Below are 21,512 nucleotides of genomic sequence, written 5' to 3' on the forward strand. Positions count from 1 at the left end.
CAAGTATGGTCTGGAAAGCTATTTGTTGGAGCCACACTTTACCGAAGATAAGGACACTACTTTGGAGGGCTTGTGCTGGAGGATTAGCATTAGCAGCAGCCTTGCACTAGCGACAAGTACCAGTTGAGACCCAATGTCGTAGGTGTGGTGCACAGGAGGAAACAGTTGATCATATTCTGCTACACTATCCCTTTGCGCGTGCGATTTGGTTCAGCCATAAGCTCACGAGGCTTATTAAACCAGGAAGTGAAATTAAACTTTTCCAAGTTCTATAAGGATGGTCGACTTTATCCATGCAAGGGAAAGCTTTCTACAAGGAGGTAACTGCAAAATATTGTTTTGTTTTTTGGTCTCTCTGGTGTGCACAGAATGAGTCACTATTTGGTAAACGAGATTGGAAGGTCGGTGGTTCAGGCGGCTAAGCATGCTTGTCATGAATTCCAGGAGGTAGAAAATCAGCTCACACAACGATAAGTAGCATCAGATGGAGAACCGATTAGTGTGACATGGCTTCCCTCCTCACCTGCTGTGTTTAAACTAAATTGTGATGCTTCCTACGACCCCAGGAATAATAGAAGTGGTCTTTGTTTTCCTATACATGATCATTTGGCGAGGAGTAGTTTCCGATGAGGTGCTTGTAGGTGAAGCCGTGGGGATCCGTGAGGGTTTATTGGAGGCCATATCAGAAGGAGTCTACTCTGTCACTGTGTAGAGTAATAATCTAGAGGTGATCTCCTACCTGCGGGATCCAGCAAAAAGACCAGGGCTAGCAGTGTTTCCCATTTTTGCTGATATAAGACATCTTTCGTCTTATTTAGATGAGTGTAATTTCTCTTATGTTTCAAGGTCTGCTAACTCAGTAGCAGATTGCCTTTCCAGGAGGGCCCTATCTGTTTCGAAAAGGATTGTTTGGCCCAACTCCAATCCCTGTTTGTCTGAAGATGATGTTTCAGGAGTTTGTTCCGATCTATGCAATGGATGACTTTTCTACCAAAAAGAAAAAAAGATATGATAGAGGTTACGTTGACAATTTTTTTAAACCCTAACTTAACCCTGAGTCCTCCTAGCTCAGCCCAAGTTAGGGTGTCAATTCTAGGCCCGGCTAGGCAAGCCCGACCAGTTAAAGCCCAACCTAGATCGGCCTGATTATTAAACGTATCGGGCTTACACTTGACACTTTTTAATAATAGATCGTTCTTGGTGTGGGGTACTAGTTCGTCGGATGCACGACCAGACAGACCGATTACAAGTCCGACCTAGCCCGTCCCTTTAATATATGCTTGAAATTCCCATTTTTGAAATTTAGAAATGTTCATTAAGTATAGCTTGTTTGTTCATGTACTTGGAATTTAAAATATCTTGGCATTGTTGTTTTGTACATTTTGACGAGTTTCTAGCTGCCCTCACTGTTGGATAGGATTAATTTTTTTTTCCAACTTGACATGAATTTCTTGCACATTTTTCGTATAAAATAAGTTGTAAATCTCCTATTGAACCAGAATCCATGGTGATGTCCATATCCTTGTGAATTCCAGATATATTGCCTACGTGTAGGGGGGCTTCTATGATTCAATTCAACTTTACTCCGGTACATAAAGATTAGTAACTGGTGGTCTTTAGATGGAAAGTATCCATTTCTCTTGATTAATCTTCTGATAAAAGAAAGATTATGAGCTACTTTTTACATGATTTTTGTTGAGATGATGTATCATCGTTAGTAGGATTAGTAAGATTAGAAACGATGCAAATAGTAAAACTGGGTGCCTAACACCTTCCCAGCCCATAACTTTAGACCTACCTGGATGAAAGACTTGTTTTTGCAATGGCAGCCTCAAGGGCTGACACCGTCATATACCAGCACCAGTGAGCCTTAAGAAGATAAAGGCAACTTACATCTAAGTCACAGTAGTGAGGCAGCCTCAAGGGCTGACGCCGTCCTACACCAATCATGGGATTGTTTTTGGTGGTTCGAGACAATTCTCTTGGCTCATCCATGGACAAATACCCGGAGAAGTACCCACATTTGTTATCTTGATAGGAATAGTTGAGTCTGTTCTTATTATGTTATAGACTCTAATATCTTGATTACTGCTCTTCTATTACATCTACATTTTAGATTCCTAGACTTTAGTGAATCTACTCCAACCGTTGGACAAACAAAGTATTGTTTGGGTTGGCATAAAACATCGGAGTGAGCTTTCACGCATAAAACAGGAGGAATTTTCCCTTACTTAAAAGGTGTTCCTAAATGACCCACATCCATCTACTCCAACCCTTGGATAAAAAAAGTATTGTTTGGGTTGGCATTTAATCAAATAACCACCCCCTGTACATCAAAGGCATCCTCTTGGTATCCTTGGATTTTCCAAGCTTTATTTTGGTTGATGACCATCTCCGCTTGAGCTTAAATTTGGAGTGTGAGCACAAGTATTCCATCTAAAAATTTGATCCCACGCCTGACAAGAGGCCCTTCCTCGGGGGTCCAACTAAGAAACTGTAGGCCAAAACTACAAACCATGGGATCAGAACGATTCACCAAAGCAAACCGATTATAAACCAATTAGGGTTTTACACCCCTGCAAAATCAATATACTGAAAATTAAGGTTTTGCACCCTGGGGCTAATCCATGGGAAGCCATGGGTACCCCTATTTAAATTTTTAGGGTTTTACATGGTTGCCCATGAAACCCTGGTGCACCCTAAATTCATTATTTCATGTTCGCCATAATTATGGGATCCCAACATAAATAAAACAAACATCTCCGTTCCATCACATGGAGGGAGGGATCCATCCCATGTCCGAATGCACAGCGAAAATAAATTGATTCGGGTTTCTTTCGCATCCCATGAATATTAAAAATTAATAACAATCAAAAGAAATTAACAGAATATCACTAACCTGGTGAGCCTCAAGTGTTGCTCCTCCAATAGACAGTTGTTCTTCCTCCAAGAAGCACTCCAAGCAAACAGATCTGAACCTCCAATGGTGCTACCAAGGTTCTCCAAGCCAATCCGAATGTATCTCCAACCAGACCTGAGTTTCTAAAACCCTAGCTCTCAAAACTAGAGAGCAAGAAGAAGAGATCACAAGAGAGAGAGGGAGAGCCAAAAACGTGGGAGGGGGTGGCAGTGATAACGTGGAAGCCCTGCTACCCCTCCTACATTTTGGCTTCTATTTATAGATGGGTTTCTAAAACCCTGATGGGAAGAATCCCTGTGAAAGTCTGACACTCTCTCTCCTGATTGGCTTTATCTGTTTATTTGAGATAAACTTTATCTGTTTATCTCAGATAAGTTTTATCTGTTTATCTCAAAGTCCTTTACTTGGTGATGAAGCAGAATCTAATAGGGAAAATATTAATTAGTTACTTTATTTAATATTTATGGATCATTACAATTAGCACCATATCCAATAATTAAATAAAGAACCAATTAAAATAGCAAATTTCAAATAACTCACTATATGATAACAATTTATCATATACAACCCCCCCACTAATCAACACCATCATTATGGAATCTAAGGCATGTACACATGTACTGTCAAACCCCAATCCATAGTACATGTCCATATAAGAGCGTCTGTACATCTGATCGGGTCCCGCAAAACTCGATAAAACACTTTGTTCAAATAATTATAAATAATCTATTATTTTATGTAAAATAAATTTTTGCAAAACCTTTCCAAAACGACACTGGATCTAGATTCCAATCCGACCATACACAGACAATCTCTATCTTGGTGTTCCCCAATCGGGCAGTGGTAATCATGTTGAGTAACTCCTTCGCTCACAAAGCGTTTACGCATTCTCAGAACACCGGCTTTGACTCGCTTGAGTCTCAGTCATAGATGAACCAAAGAATGCGACACTTTGTAGTGACAAGGTTCCCTCAGGCAAAAGGGTATCGGTGACACATGTCTATCCCTTCCTACATCTGACAATAATACATGAGGGAATCGACAAAGCAAATTCTTCGCCAATACACACATCAACATGTGAGTACTCGCATTCGTACCCTGACATCACATGTCTAGACATACCCAATGCGACGACCATATGATAAGGGTGCCCAGCCCAAATCCTAGTCGTGACTACCATTTTAAGTATAACTTACGGAAACATAATGCTCAAAAAGTTTATATCGTATGTGATAATATTAAACTAAAATGTATAAAAGTTCAATACAAAGATAAACTGAGTTGAACCGGACCGAACCGGGTTTGATGGACACACATCCAACAGAAACTACCACTAATCTTTATGTATTTTCTTCATCTTCCATGTACTCATGACAGCTAAGGAATGAACTAGTCATGGCTCCTTTTTGGTAGAATTCATGATTGCTACCATGGAGAACTGTGTATCATTAGCATGTGCCCAGATGATATAATTTCATTGCACAAGGCTTAGAAAGGTCAATTTATTTAGGGAGTATCTTGGACATATGAGCAAGTCTAGAACTGCAAGTTGAACATGAGCCAGTGTAGAGCTGCATGGTGAAATGCTCTCTCTCAGAAGTTTATTTACTACATCAGAGGAAAGTAAAAAAGAAAAGGACCAATAAAAATTCCCAAAAACCAAGTACAATGAGTCATTGTATGAGCTAAACCCATTAGTCGATGGACACAGGAAAAAGCAGAATGAGTCCCAGACTCCCTCCAACACTAATAAGGAATTAGAAACGATGGTCACATTCTCCAACTGCTTATTCCTAGCACGCACGAGACTACTAGCTAGTAATGGCATATGCTTAGACACGTTTGACAATTTGATGCCTTTGTTTTTGTTTTTGCCCATCTTCTGCACAAACCAAGAATTTATCAGAATTACAAACCAAGAAACTAAAAGCAACCCCCTCCTTTCTCTTTCTCCCTAACAAAACTTCAATCAACATAAGCAATGGTAAAAGATTAAATCTCAGTCCATAGATACGCTTCATCTCTTAAACCAAGAGGGAAAGAACAGACCACTTTATTATTATTCCTTTTTTTTTTGGGGTGAGAACTTAATTAGTAATCCTATCATGGTCTTTGCTCCAAGGAATGAAGGTCCCTAATTTGTTTTATTAGGCTAATGTCAAGCCCAAAGCCTTCTGTTTTCCAAGGGTAGTACACCTATTCCAATTGGAAGTTTGGAAAGAGTTGTGTGGAGAATGTATCCAACGTGGTCAACTCCACCACTTATATTATATTCATTCAAGTAATCTACTCTTACTAGGAAACCTACTGCAAGTCTAAGTCTAATTACAATGAAAGTCAATAACTAAAAGTAATATTAGAAGGGAACTACAATTAACAATAACTCAACATAACACAACGACGGGGGCACTCCTCACAGTAACCTTTAACAAAAGTAAAATGGAGCAAACCTATGTTTTCACAGAATCGGGCTGCTTTTCTGGCATAGCAGCTTGGAATGCCGGTAGCTCACCATATGCCTCGTGGAGCCTGGATAAAAGAGGGAATTGAGTCTGCAAAAAATTAAGTAACAAGAGGGAATGTGAGGCCACTAACCAATGTGAACAGAATATGCAGATAGCAAGATGAGGTTTAAGTATAATCGAACACAATAATAATAAAAAATATGCTTGCCTAGATTTGTCTCTTGGGAGTAGGGGAGCATGATTACAACTTACAAGTGCTAAAAAGAAACAGAAGAAAAAAGAAGAGAAGACTAGTTTAATGAACAGAATAAACTGAAAGGACTAAGAGAAATTATCAAGCTAAATATGATCCTGAAAGAAACCCAGTGGAGCTACATAGAGAATGAAGAGAAAAGTTTTTTTTTTTTTTTTTTTTTGGAGGTGGGGGGGGGGGGGGCAGAAGCATAAATGACATTTGTTATGGCAGATGCACAATAAATTGGTGTCAACAAATTACAAACTGAAAAGCTCATGTGAAATTGTCTATTCGTGGTTTCTATTTGGAAAAATTGGCAAGAAAGAAATTACAATGTTTAAAGGTTTGAGAGAGCTAAAAGGGATATTTTATGTCATCATGTTGAGACAGCAAGAGGGGCTGCCACTTTAGACAGATTCTGGGGATTACGGTTAACAATTTATGAGGCAGTAGACAACAGAGGCATCCTCCTCTATAACAACTTCAATTGTTCCCCAGCCCCATAATCATACAAGTTGAATGTAGATGGGAGAACACAGGGTACTCCAGGTCTAGCAAGGATTGAAGGTTTGGAGATTGCACTTTCTAATGGCAGGCGGCCCTCCACCATTGAGGGTGACTCAGTTCTGGTGGATGGATGGATGGAGATGGGATTAGACACATGGAGCTCCTAGAAGATGATAGCAACATTGATGTAGAATCCAAGTACTAGCTCAAGTATCAAAGGAGGAAGAAGACGACCCTACAGCCAGAATAAGACTCATGCAGTTTCGGTGTACCATTAGGGCATGTTTTGGTAGTACTTGGTTATGGGCTTGTGGCTTGTGTTTTAAATGTTTTTATTTGTAATGGGCTTAATTATAAGGCCCAAATTTAAGCCCAAGGATGCTCAAATTGAATCTTTTATTTTAGTATTAGTGGGCCATTTATTCCAAGGATTCCTAGCTGGAGATTTCTGGTCTCCTTAAAAGATTGGGGCTTGACCAAAACATATATCGAGGATACCTAGAGGAGATCGACCAAGAATATTTGGAGAATATTCTATTCAGATCATCCAATCTAGAGGAGATTTGTGTATAAATTATTCTTTTGAGATCTTCCAGCTACATGTTGGGGTCGTGTGTACTTTATTACTTAGCTAACTTAGTTTATAAGATTCTAATTGCTATTTCTTATAAGCTCCTCCTACTTTCTAGTTTGAAAACTCTTCCTTTTTTTTGGGATGAATAAATAATTCAACACCAAAGGAAAGAAAAGGGAGTGGGGGAGGAAACCAAAAACAAGGCCGACCCTATACAAGCGGAGAAACCCGAAACCTCAAGAGGCCAAAAAGCCCCAAACTAAATACAACTTAACATACTCAATTTAAGGGAGACCATTATGTCATAGCAAAATATCTCGGCAAAAAACATGGTTACGGATATCCATACTTAAAGGCGAAAGCTTCTCAATGTTGGTTGCAGCATAGTCCCGGATAGGCAGCTTCTTGCGGAATGGAGGGGCACTTAAATCACGTCGATGGTAGACAAGAATGGGGCGATGAGGAGCATCAAAGGCCTGAGGGGGTATTGAGGGAGGGGGAGTCCAAGGGTTGCCCATTGGGAGGGAGGAGAAGATCCATCGACCAGGTTGGAGATGGGCAAAAACCTGCCCAGAAAGGCCCTGCCCGATGGATGGGAGAAGGCTGGAGTGGCCTGGGGATGGGCGGGAAATAGGCACGAAAGGCCCACAAGGGAGGTTGCCTAAGAGACAATGGGCCAAGGGATTGGGCGAAGGCCCACAAGGAGTTGGGGTTACATGGGTACGCACATTGGGCAAAGGCCCACAAAGAGTTGGGGATCCTGGGGTTCCATGCGCAATGACAGGAATGGTGGGACCCACGGGTAAAAAGATATCTCGGATGGAGGTTAGAAAGTTAGCAAAGGGGGAGGGTTTAGAGGTGGGGACAGCTAAAGTGGTGTTAATGTTTACATCTCTTTTGGGAGGGAGCTGCAAGTGGAGAGAACTGTCTGACAACACAGTCGAAGGAGATCGAGATACAGAGGTGGATCTGCCAGGGTCGACTACTTGGGAGCTCGAGAGAGAGCGACATCTCACTGCGATAGCACCAGAGGATTCCTTGGAGACAGTGCTGAAAGCTTCAGGATCGTCAGAGTGCAGGGCTGCAAACTGGTTGCTACAGTTGGGTAAAGGAGGGTTAGGGACCATCGGTAGGTTCTGGTGACCTGCAGTGTGGTCAATCGGAGACAATCGGATTCTCAGATGTGGCTACTGGAAGCTCTTCCATGTTAGCAGAAGTAGCCTTTAGAGAGCAAGAGACAGAGTTGTGACCAAACAGCTTACAAACCGAGCAATGGGGAGGGCTCCAATCATAAACAATATCTTTCTCAAAGGAGTATGTGTTGCCATTATGCACAGTGATGGAGGAAGGCGAAGGTGAAGTTGCCCTCATTGTTGCATACCGTTTGTTCACTGGCGTCTCCCCGGATTGCAATCGTAGGTGAAGGCGAAGTTGCCCTCATTGTTGCATACCGTTTGTTCACTGGCGGTGCTTCTGTAGCAGCCTCAGATTCGAGCTCAGATTTATGATGACAATAACTCGAGGGGCTTGAAGGAGGCTGCAATAAGACAGCTCAGACAGGGAGGTTGATCGATTTTTGTGTCTGGGTACTGAACTTAGTTCGATTACAAAAAAGGGAGCTAGGACCCAGAAATTTCTGGTTGTCGTTCTCATTGTCCTTTTGGAAACCCCTGCCTAGGGCTTCTCTCAGCGACAGAGCAACGACCTCTTCATCTTCTCCACTTCTCTGGGAGACCTGGTGCCAGCGGCTTGGGGCTAGTGCATACTGGCCTGATGGTATATCCTATCTGAACACCTCTACAGGCTTGCTTACTTTTCCTTTTGCTTGTTTGCCCTACTGTTTATCCTTGTGTTAATGCATTTGGAGTTTCTGGATTATCCTCTGGTTGTAGGTTTCGCTTTTCTCTTGGCTCTTGAATCTCTTATTGTTGATCTCTTTTTTTTTCTTTGTCCCCCCATTTATTGTTGACCACGTACTGGATTATCCTCTCTGTTTTCTGAAATCTCTTGATGTGAAAGTAATTTTCAAGTTGATTTCACTGTAAACCTTCATTTCTGTAAGATAATTGATTCAAGTTTAGCTTCTTCTTCTCATCTACCATAGGTACTGTTCTGAGCTGATTTAACCCATTTTGTTTCAGTTACCCCTTTTGCTTGCATGTTGTCTGAGATATGGTTATATATTCTTAGTTCCACACCTCGGGCTTTGATTAATTCTGCATCAGTTATTCGACTAGGTCTATCTAGAAAAGTTCTGCTTGAGTTGTATGACTTCTTCAGGTTTCCTGGTGGTTATGTATCCTGTCATGCTTTTTTACATCAAGTGTTGAGGTTAACTATATTATTGCTGTAAGACTGCTGATTCAAGCAGACTCTCTGTTTTGGATAGTCATCACTCCATTGGATTATATATTATTACTTTGCTGCTGATCCTGTTTGTTGTTGAGTTGTATCATAAAACCCATTATATTTCTGTTTGTTATTGAATCCAGTTTTTTCATTTTGTTTGGCCTGAGCTGCTGCAGCCATGCTAGCATTTTTTATGTCATATTGTACTACCTGCCCCCTCATATTGATGCTAATCTGATTTACATGTTTAATCTATCAACATTATTTGTTTAGTTTAAGCATTGCTTTACCATCTCTGTGCCTTGCTGTGCTTGATTATGCACATTATTTTACCTTTTGAGAGTGTCTTTTAATGGATTAGGTGTATCCTCTCCTTTATACCCTTCTCCTAATATATATATCATCATACTATATTATAAATGTAGAAACTCAAAAGTCATGGCAAATCTTTTCATACCAAAAATACCCTTCAACAATATCAATAAACCTAAAAAAATACCCTTCATTAATTATTAATTGTTATAATTTTCAGCTAAATTAAATTCTTCCTCCATTAATAAACCACCCCTCAATGTAACATTAATTATTCTTTTATAAAAATTAATCGACCAATCGTTTCCCTACTCAATTTTCTCACGGTTTTTTCAGATAAATTCAATAAGAGATAATTCTTATTAATTATTAATTAGAAATTAGAAATTATAAAGGGAGTAAAATAATCTCATTTTTGGTTGAACAATCTGTAAAACCCACTTTCCAATGTATAAAATAATCCCATCTTATCTTACCAAAAAAAAAAATTACAATATTATCCATTATTCCTTGAACAACCGATAAACCCCCCCCTCAATTAATTGTTATAATTTTCAGCTAAATTCAATTCTTCCTCCATTAATAACATCTTGTCTTAAAAAAAAAAATATTACAATATTATCCATGATAAACCCCCCCTCAATATTGCATTAATTATTTTTTTATAAAAATTAAGGTACCATTCGTTTCACTACTTAGTTTTCTCACAATTTTAAAGCTAAATTCAATTCTTCCGCCATTAATAACATCTTATATTTAAAAAAATATATATTACAAGACATAATTAAAAATATATATATTATAAAATGAAAAGAAGTTTTAAAGAAATAAAAGAAAAAATGGATTACTGTAATGTTGTTTATATAAACAATTTTATTATTTTTTCGTTCAACAATCTATAAAACCCCACTTTCCAATGTATAAAATAATCCCATCTTATCTTACCAAAAAAAAAATTTACAATATTATCCATTATTCCTTGAACAATCGATAAACCCCCCCCCCTCAATTAATTGTTATAATTTTCAACTAAATTCAATTCTTCCCCCATTAATAACATCTTATCTTAAAAAATAAATAAATAACTATTACAATATTATCCATGATAAACCCCCTCAATGTTGCATTAATTATTCTTTTATAAAAATTAAGGTACCATTCGTTTCACTACTTAGTTTTCTCATGATTTTAAAACTAAATTCAATTCTTCCGCCATTAATAACATCTTATTTTAAAAATATATATATTACAAGACATAATTAAAAATGTATATATTATAAAATGAAAAGAAGTTTTAAAGAAATAAAAGAAAAAATGGATTATTGTAATGTTTGTTTATATAAACAATTTTATTATTTAAGTAAAACATCTAAAATGTTGGGTGTTCATTTCGGTGATTCATACATGAAAAAAAGCAAACACGTGCATTTGCACGCGCAATTTTACTAGTATATATATATATATGCTTGTGTCAGAATTGAGAAATTCTATGGCTCGAATCTTTAGTATTCTCTTATTTATCACTTGTGTCTACTATTTAGGCAGAATGTCGTCACCTATTGTCACTAAGAAACTGAAAGAAACCTCAGAAATGGAAGAAAGGGGGCAAAGCCAATACATAAAGAAATCTGTTCAGAGAGCAAAAGGAGAGGAAAAAAAGGTACGTTGAAAAAAGCAATTAATCGTTGGAATCTTTGTTGCGGAGTCCTGAATCAAATGGCTTTTGTTGAAGGCTTAACGAGTGAGGTTTGGAACACCACCGGTGACCGAAGCAGCACCCTTTGGTCGATGGTTTTTCGATCTGATCTCTCACTTGAAGAAAGATTGCCATTTGGATTATCTATGTATGATAGAGTTCTATTTTCAGTAAACTAAATGTCCTTCCATTTTCTTGCTGAGCAGGGGCCCTTTAGTATATATATATATTTTTTTTATTTATTTATTTTTCTCTTATAGTGGTGAGTCAGGTCGGTAGCCAGAACTTTAATATATTCTGCCAAATCACCTTTTGCATAGATCCTTTTGTGTTTTGAGTCTTTTCTCTTCACTCATGTCTCTCCGTCCTCATTTTACTAGGGCGTCTCCCGTAAGCGACATGCCGTGCCGACGCCCAAACGCGGTGATAAGTAAACAAGGGCAAGTGAGAGGAAATTTGTTAACCCAAAAGCGTAGGATTAGATTAGCTTCCTGGAACATTGGATCCTTAACGGGTAAGAGCCTGGAGTAGGTAGATGTTATGAGGAGAAGAAGGATAAATATCGCTTGTATCCAAGAGACAAGATAAAGAGTAACAAAGCTAAGGTGTTGGATGACTTCAAACTTTGGTATTTGGGAGTTCATAGTAATAGAAGCAGAGTGGGAAAAATTGTGGACAAAGATCTAAAGAATGATGTAGTAAAGGTCAAAAGACTGGGAGACAGGATCATGTCCATCAAATTGGTATTAGAGAAAGAGGATGTCAATATTGTTTGCGCTTATGCACCCTAACTAGGATTGGATGAAAGTAATAAGCATTAGTTTTGGGAACACATGAATGATTTAATGCAGGGTTTTGGCCAGGATGAATCGATTATTATTGGAAGTGACCTGAACGGACACGTTGGTAGCGATCGTAGAGGATATGAAGGTGTCCATGGTGGTTACGAGGTTGGGGAGAGGAACGAGGGGACGTCAATCCTAGACTCTGCGGTAGCTTACGATCTTTCCATTGTGAACACTTTCTTTGAAAAAAGGGAGGAGCACTTAGTTACCTATAGAAGTGAGAATCTTACCAGCCAAATAGACTTTTTCTTAAAAAGAAAGGCAGATAGAATGGTGTGTAAGGACTGTAAGGTTATACCTGGAGAGAGCCTAACCATCCAACATAGACTGGTGGTCTTGGATATGTGCCTCAGTACCCAGAAGCGGAGGAGGAGGGAACTTCTGTAGCCTAATAAGGTGGTGGAGATTAAAAAGGGAATCCCTAAGGACATTTATTGATAATGTGGTCAAACAAGGAAAGTGGGACTTTGAGGGAGACACCAATGCAATGTGGAACGAGATGATGATTTGTATTAAGAGGGTTGCCAAAGATGTTTTAGGGGAAGCGAAGGGTAGTCGTCAGGCCCCTAGTGAGACTTGGTAGTGGAACGAGGAGGTCCAAGCAGCTATTAAGACTAAGAAAGATTGTTTTAAGACATGGCAAAAGACTGAAGATACAGAGGATAAAAAGAGGTATAATGACGCCAGAAACGAAGCTAGGAAGATTGTGGGGATGGCTAGGGCGAAGAAATATGAGGACCTCTATACCAACTTGTTGGCAGAATCGTGGGCTAGAAAGAGAGAATGGAATAATAATGTTATATTTCATTGATAGGTAAGCTCCTTTATTTATAATAGAGGGGAAAGTTACAAAGGACTGAACTAGGCGATGTGGGACTAAACCCACATAGCCAACTGTAGACATAATTACTCCTAACTAGCTGACTCTATAAGAGCAGCCACTTAAACCTAATAACATAGGAATAAAACTACCCCAAAAGGACCAGAATACCCCCACGGTATTCTGGATTATATATTCCAACACTCTCCCTTATGCTGGATTATACAAATAAGAGAAGAAGGAAAATCCAACTCGAACTAAATAAAAAAAGAACTCCATAATAACGCTCCCCCTCAAGTTGACGCATACAAGGTACTAATGCCCAACTTAAACAAAATGGAAGAAACTAAGTTGCAGCAGAATCCAGCTTGACATATGAATGCAGCTTCCAAATAAACCTTCAAGAATTTGAAAATAATTGATCTCCAAAACCTAGGCAGCCTTGATCAGCAAACTTTCACCAATCCTCAACAGCTGTCCAGTGATGAATCTCTGACTGATAATCTTGAAGATAAGCAACTAGGGCAGCAAGCAGCGGAAACAAATAAATCAAGCAGTAGAAATAATCAAACCAACTGTAAAACTTCATATAGGCAGGCAATAACCAAACATCTTCAATACTTTAATACTTCAATCTCTCTTTTACGGCAAACTCAACCCAATAACGAAGGATACCCAATGGCAATGGTGGAAACACTGATCTTCTATGTTTTGCACCAAGTGTTCCTGCAAGTTCTGCTTCTGCAATGTCTACAGCTGTACTATACATAATCTCCCCCTCACGTGTAGTAGTACACGTGGACATAACAGAGATGATGTAAGAGATAGTGCAAAAGTATAATCTTCTAGAATTTCCAAAGGTGCTATGGGAATGGAAAAAGAAGAAATGGCAAAGTAGAGTAAACCATGCTTCCAAGATGGTGATTGGTAAGTGCCAAGGGTATGGGATGGGAGATGGGTATTGGAAAAAGGCAGTGGGATAAAGAACCATGGATAAAAACAACACACAGCAATCTTCAACCTTCTTCAATCGATCAAACTAAGTCTGAAACACCAATCTCCAATGATTAGATCTGAATTAAATAAAAAAACAGGTCTGATTGGTTATAAGGAGAAGGCACCATTCTTCAAAACTTGATCGATCGTCACACAAGGAAGAACCAGTGTGCTAAACTCCAATTTGTAAGCTCCCACATGCTAAATATAACTGACGAAGATATCTGGACAGAATTGATGTAATAATCTTCAAAAAAACTTGGATCAGATCTAAATTAGTGAACAATGCTAGGATCAAGCTCTCAAAGTAAACTGGATGTAAACTTGTAGAAAAACTTCACACAACTGAATAGATTCATAGTAGCAACCAATAAGCATGGAACACACTGTTGTAATCCCAAATAGAAACCAATCTCCAAGGTAGTAGATCTGACTCTTCAACAATGTGAAAGAAATTCGATCTCCAATAGTAGGATACTCAGTCTCAAGAACAGGGCAGCAGTATTCCACATAAAGGCAGCAATAACATGTCAACCAGTCATGCTTACAGAAGCCAATCAATAAAACCAGCAAGGTATGTAGTAAAGCTCAATAGAACCAGCAAATAGAAGATACATAACCCGACAGATCCATAGGTAGTTGAAGAAGCCATCTACATAGGAACTAGAAAAAAATAGGTTGATAGTTTATGAAATCAAGCCATAAGAATGAAACCTGAATTTTTTTCAAAGAAACTCCATGAATGATGCTGAAATTTGGGTTGAGAACTCCTCTAGTATGTATAAGACTCCTCTTAAAAAATTAGCTTGATAGGGCAGCCCTAGCCCTAAAATCGATTTTTGTACGGGTTTTGGAAAACCCTGAAATTGAGGTCGATTAGGGTAAGGGGACTTCAAAAAACTGATGATGCTTGTCAAAGTGTGATGATTTCTTGGCATAGATGCTGTCCACAGCTGCTGGATTGGATCTCTAATACAAACACCCAATCTCTTGCAGGATTTGGGACTTGATCTTCAAGCGGGAGAAACACCGAAAAGCGCAAAAAAAAATATGGCAGCAGCTATCTTGTGTAAAAGAACTTCTTCAAGCCATGAATAATTGAAGTAAATTGCCTCCCTTGATAGTAGAAACACCTAAAAACTCCAGAAGCAATAGGTAACCCTAACCCAAAAAATCGATTTATGTCAGGGTTTTGGAAAACCCTGTAAAGTAGAGATCGATTGGCATAGGGGTCTTCTAGAAAACTTGGATAGGTGCAAGATTGAGGTCGAGTTGTCCTAGTAATGGAAGTAATCAGCCCTCCAAAAATCAACAAAAGCTGAAACCTGTAACCCTAATTTCGATTGGAGTCAGGGTTTTAGCAGGTAAACAAATTAGCAGGTTAAGGAAGCTTTGCTGTAAAAACAAATCCAGCCATCAGAAAATGTCCAAACTTAGGTCGAGTAGGGTTTGTAGTAGTAGGGAATCGCCCCCAAAAATCAGCTGCATCTAAAAAGGGAAACCCTAAAATCGATTGGAGTCAGAGTTTAGAAAAACCCTGACAAGTTGAGATCGATTAGGGTAGGGGCTGGAAAGGTTAATGGATGATGGAGAAATAGAAAAAAAGGGAAGGAGGTCATTTAAATAGGGTAGGAAGGTGCTGGAAAAGAGAGCAAAGGGAGCTCCAATGGTGGAAGGTCAACCTTCAATAGTGTGATAGGAAGTTGATCTCCAAAAAATTCTGGAAAGCACCAATTCGCAAAGATGGTTCCAGCAGAATTTTAATTGAAAAAAAGAGATTGAAAAGAGGAGGGCAGCAACTAAATCATTGGTTAAGGTTTTTACCTCATTAGTGCTGCCCCCTTACAAGGATGAGAAGAAGAAAACCAGAAGGCGAAGCCGAGAAAGGTAAGAAGAAGGGAGAAGTCGAATGAAGAGAAGAAGGGTTTTTTTCTTTCTAACCTAGATTAGATTTGGCTCTGATACCATGTTGGCAGAATCGTGGGCTAGAAAGAGAGAATGAGAGAATGAAATAATAATGTTATATTTCATTGATAGGTAAGCCCCTCTATTTACAACAGAGGGGAAAGTTACAAAGGACTGAACTAGGCGATGTGGGACTAAACCCACATAGCCAACTATAGACATAATTACCCCTAACTAACTGACTCTACAAGAGCAGCTACTTAAACCTAATAACATAGGAATAAAACTACCACAAAACAACCAGAATACCCCCACAATATTTTGGATTATATATTCCAACCCAACTTAAACAAAAAAGAAGGGGGAAAAGCTATATATAAGATAGCTAAGATGAGAGAAAGGAAGAGTAGAGATTTCGACCATGTGAGGTAGATCAAGGTGAGGATGGACAAGTGTTGGTAAGTAACGAGCATAGTTATCAACGAGGATATTTTGAAAAGATAGGATGAGTATATTTGTAAACTACTAATAAAGAGATAGGTCAAGTAGAAATGAGCCGGACGATTACGCTATTCAACAAGACACCATATGGCATAGGTATGTACAAAAGGTTAGTTTGGCAAAAGTTAAAGCCTTAAGAAAGATGAAAGCAGGCAAGACACCAGGCCCTGATGAGATTCCAATAGAAGTGTGGAAAACCCTTGGAGGTAGTAAGGTTTATTGGTTAACCAATCTCTTTAACAGGATTATGAACACAAGGAAGATGTCTATTGAATGGAGGAGAAGTATTGTAGTTTCGATCTATAAAATAAAGGTGATATCCAAAGCTACAATAACTATAGAAGCATAAAGCTAATGAGTTACACAATGAAACTTTGGGAGAAGGTTATTGAAGCCCATTTGAGAAGAGAGACTCATATCTCGGTGAACCAATTTAACTTTATGCCAAGTAGATCCATGACAGAAGCTATCTACTTACTGAGGAGGCTCATGGAAAGATATAGAGAAAGAAAGAAGGGTCTCCATATGGTCTTTATTGACCTAGAAAAAACTTATAACCGAGTCCCTAGAGATTTAATCCAGCATGTTCTAGTGAAGAGAGGGTGGCGAGTATATATGTGGATGTTATTAAAGATATGTTTTGAGGGAGTGGTGACTAGTGTGAGATCTGTGGGAGGGTAGGGCAAGGAATTCCTAATCACGATTGGGTTACATCAGGGTTCAGCCTTAAGCCCTTACCTATTTGCGCTTATCATGGACGACACAACCAAGAGCATTCAAGATGAGGTCTAATGGTCTATGCTCTTTGCCGATGATATCGTTTTGGTAGACAAGACAAAAGCAAGGATTAACGCTAAGTTAGAGCTATGGAGATCTACCTTGGAAACAAGAGGCTTTAATATTAGTCACACTATGATTGGTACTTGCATGGTGCAAATTGAAGAAAGAGAGATGCCACAAAGTGACTATTTTAGATATCTGAGGTCAATCATAAATAAAGAAGGTGACATAAGGAGGATGTTTCACAAAGAATTAAAGTTGGAAGGGTGAAGTGGAGAGGTGCGTCCGGAGTGTTGTGTGACCGACATATTCCTTTAAGGCTTAAAGGAAAGTTCTATACGACTGTTGTATGACCGGCTATGATGTATGGGGCAGAATGTTGGGCAGTTAAAAAGTGACATATAGAGAAGCTATGTGTAGCAGAGATGAGGATGTTAAGATGGATGTGTGGAAAAACTAGGAAAGATAATGTAAAGAATGAACGTTTTAGACCTGACGTAGGAGTCGCCCCGATCAATGACAAGCTCTGAGAGAGTCGTTTGAGGTGGTACGGTCATGTTCAACAGAGGCCTAGGTATGCCCTAGTAAGGAGGAGTGATATGATCTCAATTGAAGGAGCTAAAAGAGCTAGGGGCAGGCCTAAAATGACCATAGGACAAGTTGTGAGGAAGGACATGCATTGTCTAGGTCTTGTACCAAGTATGACCTATTGGAGGGCAAGGATCCATGTACCATACCCCATTTAGCTGATATTCTCCTGACCTGCTGGGCTGTGCCTCTTTCCTCTTAGTTTCATCTTTCATTTTTCCTTTTACTCTCCTTTAATTTGTCATTTTCAATTTTCTTTTCTCATCCCATCCCTCTTTTCCCCATCTTTCCTCACTTTGTTTTGTTTGGATCCATGTAGCTGACCCCATTAAGTTAGGACAAGGCTGAGTGTGTTGTTGTTGTTGTTGTTGTTAACACTTGAACCCATGCCATTAGAGAATTCAGTTAGTTGCTAACGTCAAGAGTTTTTAATGGGTATTTATGACCATTCTACCCTTGAGAGGGTGAATGATGCTCACCTTCACCTCCAATGGACCATCCGACGCCATTTGCTACTGCTTCTGCTTCTGTTCTGCGACGCAGGACTGCAGGAGCGAAGAGCCCAGATCTGTGAGAGAGTTAAAAACAGTGGAAGTTGTCAACTTTACACAGGCTGAGCGATTGCAAGGATTACACATGGGTGATGTGATTGCAGGTGCTGAGTGATGGGCAGGGGCCCCAGAGAGGCCCCCAATTATTGCCGCGTCCCCTCGACCGGATTCCACTGGCTTTTTCTCTCTGAATCTATTTGTTTCTCTGTGCCCTTTGGGTTTGATACTTTGATCTCTCTTTCGTTCGCTTTACTTTTATTCTGCTTCAGTTTCTCACTTTACAAGTCCTCGTTCTGATTTGTTTTAGATGTTGTGCAACTCTGTTTCGATTCACTTGTGTCAGTTCTCAATTTTCTTCTATTACATAGCTTTTAAATTTCTCTTGGTTTTTCCAGCCAATTCTTTGTGCCTGGACTCACTTTCCTGCATCATGAGATTTCTGAATCCATTCGTATATCCGCCGAATTTCCAATTGTCCAGCAACTTCTTCCTTCATTACTTCAAAAATTATTTGTCAGTATGTACTGCATCTCGTTTTTATCGATGAATTTGAAGAAGGATATCACCGCTCTTCCAATCTTATGTTCCGATAGAAAATCACATGGGTTCCTCTTTATTTGTTCTCTATATGTCTGATTATGATCCTTCAATTCTAACTTCTGCCCCCCTTTTTTTCTTTCAACGAGTTCCGATTTTCGCAGCTTTAGGAATCTGTAGCAAATGAAGAGGTAACTATGGTGGTGGATGAAAGTCTTTTAATTCGTTCTACTTTTTCCTTCCCCCTTTTGGGGTGTGGGTGGGGATTCCTCGGTTGGAATGAGAAGGGAGACTTGGAAGGCGTAGCTGCTGCAAAAAATTGAGCAAATAACGGTGTGGCTGCCAGTGGTGGATGGCCAACCGTTTGATCTGGTAAAGATGATGAAAACCAGGCTCATTCATTTCAAGGAAAACTACAAGACATAAGACGGTGAGGAGGGGGAGAAAAGGAGAGGGGAAATGGGAGGGAGCAGAGTCATGGGGTAATGGAGGGCAGAGGTAGAAGATGGTGGGGATGGAGGCTGGAGGCGAAGGTGGGGGAGGGGGCTAGGGTGGGGACAAGGGAGAGATTAGAGATGCAGAGGGACTGGCGTCAATATTTCCGGCGTGGATGAACATGAAGCCCACCTGGTGCCAGAATAGAGGAGCTGGAGGGAGCTGTCGTAGTGGGTGAAGACTACCCTGTTAGGGTTGTACTGTCGAATGCGGTTGCAGTTAGGATTGAAGTCATTTAGAAGAAAGGGCAATATGGTCATATAGACATTTATTCTAACGTTTTGGATCCAAGGGGGGTACCAGGGGTTACGGCTGTACTTTTTTAAGACACGGGAGGAAATGTAATTTAGGCATTCATCAGCGTAGGTCTGTGTAATTTACCCCCCCCCCAAAAAAAACTAGTAAACAATTGTCTATTTTTATTGCCAGGTCATTGAAAGAAACAATGGCTATATAAATCTGCATGCAAGATAGTATTATGCTGTTGATCTCAGAAAAACTTTCAGTATTATCAGATATGTGAAAGGCGGACTTATCTGCCAAGCAGTAAAATACTAAAGGATGACCCCATCCCCAAACACTAAAAATTAAAGATAAAAAAAAAAAATCAATTACAAGTTACCATGAGAGTTAAGATGTGTGCTTGGTGTTATCAGGGAAGAAGCAGACATGATTAATAAAAACATGAAATCCTTATCCTCCACCAGAACATTCTTTCAACAAGGGGGAAAGAGGAGTCAAAAACTTGAAATAAGATGCATCTAACTCATTTAACTGAAAATACAAGTTTACACCAAATTCCTCAAGCAAATGAAATGGAAAGAACACAATGCCTAGACATGTACCAAATACCAATATCTCAGGTTTCGCATTACCATGTCAAGTTTAAAACGTGTAATAGCTCCGTGAATCTGGGGTGCCAGAAATAAATCTGCCTGCAATTAGGTCAACCCCATTGAATTTCAATCATACTTTTTACCAGCATAAAATATAACCAATATCCAAGTGTAGCAGAGCTACAAGTTCAATTATGGAAAATTGTACATAAGCACAAATATCTGAAGGACAAACCACTAAATAGCACGAGCATGTTGATATATATTTGTTTTGTAAAGAGTATAACACAATTCTGTACATTATTTTCTGTCAAGCTTTTGAGAAGGGAACATCTTTGTGTTTTTCTTAGATGGATAATAATAAAGAAATCACTAGATCAAGACAAAGACCACAAGATATATGGAGAGCTCAGCAATGGGGGAGGGGGGGAGCGTACAGAGAAACCAAAATCTGCTGTGAAAATCAGTGGTGTGTATTCAATATCGCACCGCTGGCTTTCACAGCAGGAATGGATCCGGTGCTCATACGTGCAGCAGAAAAACTACATCCATCGCTGTAACAGTATAGAATCAATGAGTCAGATTCTTTTTTTTTCCCCCTTCTAAGGTGACATTTCTCCACACTCGGACCTTTTTTTTGGCAAGAAACTGTAGAATAGCACAAATAGATGTTAGGTCTTCATGCATTTGTGTGGTTTTCCCTGTTTTGTTGAATTTATTGCTACTTTTTATGGAAAAATTACAAAATTCATTTGTAATTTATGAGATAAATTGGTGTAATTTTGATTACTGTTGGGGATCAAAGTATCTGTTAGATCTTTGCATGTTGAACTTCATCACAAAGATTTACTAATTTTTTTTATGTATTGCTATTCCTTAAATTTATTCCAAATACTGAGATTTTATTTTTACATAATTTGCATTGAAATAACTCTAGTTTGTAGATGAATGCTATGAGACCAGATCCCTTCATCTCCAATGAATAAGTACAACTTTATTTCTTTTGTTTATTTATATGTAACAATCAGATTAGAAAAAAAACAAATCTTATGACATACTGTATTGGTGTACAGAAAGTCATCAGGTAATAGTAGTTCTATCACCCCATGAATAATGTATCTATTGATCGGTACATTACCTTTATTTTTATCTTAGTGTAATTTCAGCCAAATAATGTATATATAAAAAGGTTCCATCACACCCATACTTGGAAGTAGTTGGAACCCTTGCAATCAAACCTACACGGCTACAGCCATGCAGATTGATGATTTGGCAAGCCGACTATTGGATAGATTTGGGATCCCCTGATGCTACATGTCAAATTTGGTGGCTATCTCAACCATATTCCTCTTCATGTATGGGTTTTTTACCCTGATTTTTCAATCATAGACAGCTCAAAATTTTCATAAAACATCTATAATGACATGTGGGGATGTCAAACTGGTCTGAAATTTTGACCATAAATAGATGATGATGTGGACAAGTGTCACTATAAAAATGCATGAGTAAAGGCAATAATGGAGGTTATGGGTTATGGATAGCTATGTGAATAGGTGAACAGAGACACAAATACACCATATATATAACTACAGGATTGGGT

General features: G+C 39.1%; 1 protein-coding gene across 3 annotated transcripts in view; it reads right to left on the reverse strand.

The window, feature by feature from the left end:
• Positions 1–4,633: 4,633 nt before the first annotated feature.
• LOC122672890 (glutathione S-transferase zeta class-like) overlaps positions 4,634–21,512 on the reverse strand; it is a 121,061-nt gene continuing 104,182 nt past the window's right edge. Inside the window, exons 9-11 of one of the 3 annotated variants that reach the window (XM_043870398.1) lie at positions 19,952–20,011; positions 5,371–5,472; positions 4,634–4,802 (exon numbers count right to left, since the gene is read on the reverse strand). In XM_043870398.1, coding sequence (XP_043726333.1) covers positions 5,371–5,472; positions 19,952–20,011 — 162 coding nt within the window. In that variant the 3' untranslated portion in view covers positions 4,634–4,802. Of the gene's footprint in view, positions 4,803–5,370; positions 5,473–19,951; positions 20,012–21,512 lie in introns of those variants that run through there. The other 2 variants (XM_043870400.1, XR_006334503.1) reach the window with 2 other exon arrangements.

The sequence above is a fragment of the Telopea speciosissima genome, chromosome 8 (assembly GCF_018873765.1).
Source record: "Telopea speciosissima isolate NSW1024214 ecotype Mountain lineage chromosome 8, Tspe_v1, whole genome shotgun sequence".
Taxonomy (NCBI): Eukaryota; Viridiplantae; Streptophyta; class Magnoliopsida; order Proteales; family Proteaceae; genus Telopea; species Telopea speciosissima.